Raw genomic sequence first — 6,908 nt, forward strand, 5'->3', positions numbered from 1 at the left:
TCCTATCCGGCCGGGGGTAGGGCGGTCTCCGACGGAATGGCGGGCGTAGCCAGAGACGACGGAGCGGCCAATAGCGTCGAGCCTTCCCTCGGCGCGCACCACCTTCCCGCCAATGAAAAAAGCATTAATCTCTTTTAAAAATAGAGCAGATAGCAACCACGCAGCCGGACGACACGCACCGAATCACTAACTGCCATAGAGGCCCCTGTAATGAGCTTACCAGTAGCACATATTTAACATGTAGTTCAGTTTATAGACATCCCCCACTTGGTATCACCTTGTTTCTGGCCACCGCCCACTAAGCTCACCTCACTGAGCACAGACTTTCCTTCAGTCGGTTTAGTTCATTGTCAACCCAATAGTGACCGATACACGGGGAGGACTATTTTATATTGACAGTATAGGTATAAAAACAATCGTTATCTGTGATTATATGTGATGTGCTGTGAGGCCCACGTGTATTCGTGATTTCTTAACGACATATTTTCCAGCCCTGAGACCTTCCTCGGTGACGCGGCTTGATCGCGTCTTCAGGTTGCAACCACGGCGTCTCCAGTAGCAATGACGCAGCACAGCGACGCGTCCAGCGATAGATCAGAAGTTTCAGTAACTCCACCACCTCCAGTTTCAAAAATGCTCGAATTCGCCAGTCATCAAAACCTCAGTTTTCTTAATTTGGAGCATCGCAATATGTTGGCGGCCCCCCTTGCAGCCCTCCATTCTATGACGGAGATGAAACACCATCAAACTCACCTTAATTCCGAACATCTTCATGGGCAAGAAAAGAGTGACGCCGACGTCTTGCTAGAACGTACAAGTTTGCACGTAGAACGGTCAGGCTTGACGTCGAGGAGCCCTTTAGGGGCCACCAGCAACAGCAATAGCTCTCAAGGTGCGAATCCACACGGCATTGACCATATACTATCCAGACCCACTCAAATCACAACCGGTCCCTTACATTTTCCACACAATCTCGGCTTTACCCAAAACACTCTGGGTATGGCGTCGAATAGCGCTCAAAGTGCTTCCAATTCCGGTCTGCGGGGATTCAACATTGCCGCAGCTGCCTTCTTCCACCATCATGCCGCCAATTCCGTCAACAAACCTCCTGTTGACCTTGGAAGAGGCACAGGAGGCCTTTACTGGCCCGGTGGAATACAGGGACTTAATCCCATGTCCTGGAGGGATCGCCTTAGTAGCAGTAAGTACTCGATTAATTAAAACAAACAACCCTTTTTTAAATAAACACCCTATTCATATCTCCGAATAAACCAAAACCTTAGTTACATCTTTGCAACAAATAACATATAAGTAATATAAAATGTTTACCTATATTGTACAGAACAACGAAAAATTGGTGTAAATTTTGATGTATAGGGCCGAGGTTTTAATTTAATATGCAAAAAATATAAGTAAAATAAACAACCTACTCGTATCTTCGAATAAGTCAAAACATTAGTTACATCTTTGCAACAAATAAAGTATTCAATTCTTATCAATATTTTACAGAACAAGAAAAAATGTGTGTAAATAACTGTCTATCGGTCTACAATGTAAGGCCGAGTTTTGAATTTAATATTTACAAAAAAATACAAGTTAACATAAAATTTTATATTTCTAGTAGTTTGTCCATTCTTTTATTTATTTTATTTTTCGTCTTTGCGTCCCCGAATTCTTTTTACTCAATAACTCTTTGTAAATGCTCAGTCGTCTACAGGGGTAAAATATCTTGTCATTCATATTTGGGAATTATTTATCCTGATCATTTCTAATATTTTTTTATTACAGTCTAACCACCTTCATTGCCTTTTTGCCATTAAATAAAATGTTTGTTGTATAATTTAAACGATTAAATATAGTTAGTCTATTGAGTGTTCTTCTGCTAACCACTTTTTAAATAAACACCCTATTCATATCTTCGAATAAAAAAAAACAGTTACATATTTGCAACAAATAACATAAAATTCTTACCTAATGTTATAAAGAACAAGAAAAAATTTGTGTAAGTAAATTTTTATCAGTCTACAATATAAGGTCTAGTTTTGAATTTAATATACAAAAAAATACAAGTTAACATAGAATTTTATATTTCTAGTAGTTTGTCCATTCTTTCCCTTATTTTATTTCTCGAATTGTTTTTACTCAATAAAATATTGTAACTACACAGTCGTCTACAAGGGTAAAATATCTTGCCATTCATATTTGGAAATTATTTATCAAATTTCTGATAATTTTTATTATTTTTTATTCCAATCTAACCACCTTCATTGGCATATTTGCACCTGAGCCACTAAATAAAATGTTTGTGGTATAATTAAAATGATCAAATGAGGTTACTCTATTGGGTGCTCTTCTACTAACCACTTTTTGAATAAACACCCTACTCATATCTTCGAATAAAACAAAACATAAGTTAGGTACATATTTGCAAAAAATAACATAAAATTCTTACCTAATGTTATACAGAACACGAAAAAATTTGTGTAAATAAATTTTTGTAAGTCTACTATATAAGGCCCAGTTTTAAATTTAATATACAGAAAAATACAAGTTAACATACAATTTTATATTTCTATTAGTTCGTCCATTCTTTCATTCCTAAATACTCAGTCGTGTACATACAAGGGTAAAATATCTTGCCATTCATATTTGGGAATTCTTTATCAAATTTATGATAGATTTTAATATTTTTTATTACAATCTAATCATCGCCATTGCCATATTAGACCATACCATAAACCTTTAAAATGTTTGTGGTATAATTAAAATGATCAAATAGGTAATGAGGTTAGTCTATCGAGTGTTCTTCCTCTAACCAAATTTTAGATAAACACTCTACTTATATCTACGAATAAAACAAAACTTTAGTTACATATTTGCAACAAATAACATATAAAATACCTACCTAATATAATTACAAAACAAGAAAAAATAAATATTATAAATAAAAAAGTAAATAAATTTTTATCAGTCTAAAATATAAGGCCGAGTTTTGAATTTAATATACAAAATATACAATTAATATAAAATTTTATATTTTTAGTAGTTGGAACAGGAGCGTCATTTGAAATTTTGATTGGGGGGGGCAAGCATTATATCTACAATATATTATATATGATGTAATGATGAAAATTTAGGTATTTTTTGTAAATTTCAGTCATTTTCAGGGCCGGGGGGGGGGGGCAAATGCCCCCCTGCCCCTATCAAATGACGCCCCTGAGTTGGAACATTCTTCTCTTTATTTTATTTCTGGTTTTTCGTCCCCGAATTCTTTTTACTCAATAAAACTTCGTAAATGCCTATAGTCGTCTACAAGGGTAAAATATCTTCTCATTCATATTTGTGAATTATTTATCTAATGTATACGTAATAGGTAATATTTTTTGCCATATTATACCCCATACACCTTCATTGCCGTATTATACAGGGTTTTTCATTAATAATTGTCCATATAGTAACTGGAGAAACCTTAGCACAAAATACGAAGATTTAGTTACAGGGTGTTTTATCTAAAAATTTAAAAACTATTTTTGCTTAGCATTTTAAAACTAATCGACGTATCCTTTTCATACTTGGCAGGAAGTATACGTACTGTACAAACTACTAAATTATATTAAACAAACGTTTCTGGCTATTACCAGAGGCGTACGACGGGGGAAAGTGAATGGTTGACCCTTTCCAAATTCTACGCCACTGGCGAAATTTCTATTTTAGTTCAATTTTTGGATTCTCCAACACTTTATATGAAAATAATATACTCTTCATTCGTAACGATAAAGTCATTAGTTTTCGAGATCTTTGAAGTTAAAAATGAAACGACACGATTATTTTGACTAATGTATTGTGTTGCTTCATTTTTAATTTCAAATATCTCGAAAACTAATCATTTTATCGTTACGAATGAAGAGTATATTATTTACATAAAAAGTATTGGAAAATCAAAAAATTACACTAAAATAGCAATTTCGTCAGTGGCGTAGAATTTGGGAAGGGTCAACCAGCCACTATCCCCTGTCGTACGCCTCTGTTAGTAGCTAGAAACGTTTATTTATCTTAATTTAGTAGGGTGTACAGTACCTACACTTTCTGCCAACTATGATAAGGATACGCCAAATAGTTTTAAAGTACTGGGTACAAATAATTTTTAAATTTTAATCATATGAATCATATTATAAATTAATCAAAATATCTGTGCCGTTTCATTTATAACTTCAAATATTTCGAAAACTAATAACTTTATTGTTACCAATGAAGGGTGTATTATTTACGTAGGAAGTATTGGAGAATCTAAATATGGCACTAAAATAGTAATTCCTCCAGTGGCGTAGAATTTGAGAAGGATCAACCATTCACTATCCCCTGTCGTACGCCTCTGGTAGTATCTACAAACATTTGTTTATCACAATTTAGTAGGGTGTATAGTAGTCGCACTTTCTGTCAAGTATGAAAAGGATACGTCGAATAGTTTTAAAATGCTGAGCCAAAATAGTTTTTAAATTTTTAGATAAAACACCCTGAAACTCAGTAAGGAACCACATTTTATTTAAGAGTTTTAGGTTAAATCTTCGTATTTTGTGCTAAGGTTTCTCCAGTTACTATATGGACAATTATTAATGAAACACCCTGTATTATTTGATAATTAAAATTACTAGGTTAGTCTTTTGAGTGTTCGTCCACTAAGAAATACCTTACTTACTCAATTATTACAAAATTGATGTGTACACAATTTACACACTTATTGTTAATAATTTACGATCATTTTAATCTTGTTGACACTTATTCGAAACATTTATTACTAGCACACTAAGTATGTGGTTTATAGTCAAATATAAAATGAATGAAACATATCATTGATCATCTGCTATAGGTTACTCTTTACATGACAGTCTCGTTATTTTTCATAATAAAAATATTTTATTTACAATTTTTGGTGTAAGTTACAATTTTATTTTAACACTAAGTTTATTTGACGTTTCGATTTCCACTTCGGAAATCGTTATCAAAATACAAAACATTAATGAAGTGCAAATCGACACGTCAAAACTTAATTTTAAAGTAAAAGGCTTATTCCCACGAAAAATAGTAAATTACATTAATATACCACAAGAAAATCTTCTTTTTCTTGTAGTGCCTATTAGTTTCGTATGTTACCGCCCATCATGGCAATCTGTACTTTGCACACTGCTGCTCTAAAAAGATTTGTGGTTGTTGTGTTGAACCACGTACGTAGATTTTTCAGCCAGAAAATCCTTTGCCTTCCTGGTCCTCGTTTTCTTTGTACTTTTCCCTGCAAGATTAGTTGCAGCATTTATATCTCTCGCTTTTCCTCATGATGTGACCGAGGTATTTGATTTTGGCTCTTTTTATTGTGGTTAACAGCTCTTTTTCTTTTTGCATTCTCATTAAAACACCCTGATTAGTAACGTAGTCGGTATAAGATATCTTCAGGCTTCTACGATAGAGCCACATTTCGAAAGCCTCAATTTTCTTGCAGGTGGCATCTGTAAGAGTCCACGACTCAACTCCGTACCTACAACACTATAGGAAATATACCTATAATATCTTAGTAACCTGATTTTTATGGGTATTGATAAATCATGACATTTGAATGGCTTAGCCATTTTTTGAAATGCATCTTGCTTTCTCTATCCTACATTTGATTTCTAGGGAATGGTCCCAATTTTCATTGATGTTCTTACCAAGGTAGGTGTATGTTTTTACTCTTTTTATTTGTTGACCGTTCACACTGATTCGTCCAGATTGCCGTTTCTTCTTAGAGATCATCATACATTTGGTTTCCTTAGTGTTTATTGAAAATCCGTATCTCTGACTTACTTCTGTGATTCCATTCATTAACTCCTGGACGGCTTCAGAACTGTCGGCCAATACCACCGTGTCGTCTGAGTATCTTATGTTATTGATAAGTGAAAGTGAATACCTAGATTGACAAGAAAATAGCTTGAGAATAATAAAGTGGAAGCTCGTTTTGATTTTCTGATATGATTTTGTTTTTTAAATCTCTAGAATTCTGTTTTCTCTCTGTTTGATATGTAGAGACTCAATATCTTTGTATTCCATGGCTTATGTATCTCTAAAATATGTTTGTATTTCTGTAAAAAGTGATATTTTCCATTTGGACTCACCCTCCTCAATATTTGTTACTTCTTCTCCATGTGCCTTGTCCGTTGCTAACGTTGGCTATAATCATAGCAATTTTAATTTTGTTTGCGGCGTTTCTGAATAAGTCGATCGATGTTAGTCCAAACCATTGGCGTAAGTTTTAAAGCCATGAGTGTCTACTTCTTCCAGGTCCGCGTTTGCTCTCGATTTTACCCTGTATTATCAGTTGGAGTATATATTTATCATGTCTAGTGTGACAAACTAGCCCGAAAAATCCGGGACATGGCCCGAATTACGAAGTTGTGTCCCGGCGTTCCGGACAAGGCTTCCGGGCCATCCGAATTTTCAACGTTTTGGTAAAATTTTATTTTGAAATTTTGAATACGTTATTCTTTTAAGAATTCACATCAAATTGAATTGGTGGGACGCAAAAATGTCGACAATTTCTAGAATGTAATACTAATTTTTATTTCTTCTACTGCACTACAGCCCAAATTGAGCCTTAACCTCGTTAATTTCGCTGTTTACTGTGTCTTCCCAGCGATTCCTTGGCTTTCCAACCGATCTTTTTCCCAGAATTCTAGCGTTTAGTGATCTTTGTAATACTAGTACCACATCAAAAATTTCCTTTTTTGATAACTATTTCCGGATTGGGAGTCAAAACGTCAAAAACTAAGAAAAATGTAGTTATCTTTACAACCAATTGTCGCTTAACCCTCTAACTGGCAAGATTCTAAAAAATATTCTATTTAGCTGGGTATTTTTTTCAAGTTTAATAATGTATTTAG

At 34.2% G+C, this 6,908-nt stretch overlaps 1 protein-coding gene across 1 annotated transcript; it reads left to right on the forward strand.

Moving 5' to 3' along the window:
• Window positions 1-348: 348 nt before the first annotated feature.
• Window positions 349-1,221, forward strand: LOC126893089 (uncharacterized). Its single transcript, XM_050663033.1, has one exon. It carries the CDS (start codon window positions 562-564, stop codon window positions 1,219-1,221), a length of 660 nt encoding a protein of 219 aa, XP_050518990.1. The 5' UTR covers window positions 349-561.
• Window positions 1,222-6,908: the final 5,687 nt, after the last annotated feature.

Source organism: Diabrotica virgifera, chromosome 10 (genome assembly GCF_917563875.1).
Source record: "Diabrotica virgifera virgifera chromosome 10, PGI_DIABVI_V3a".
NCBI classification, from domain to species: Eukaryota; Metazoa; Arthropoda; class Insecta; order Coleoptera; family Chrysomelidae; genus Diabrotica; species Diabrotica virgifera.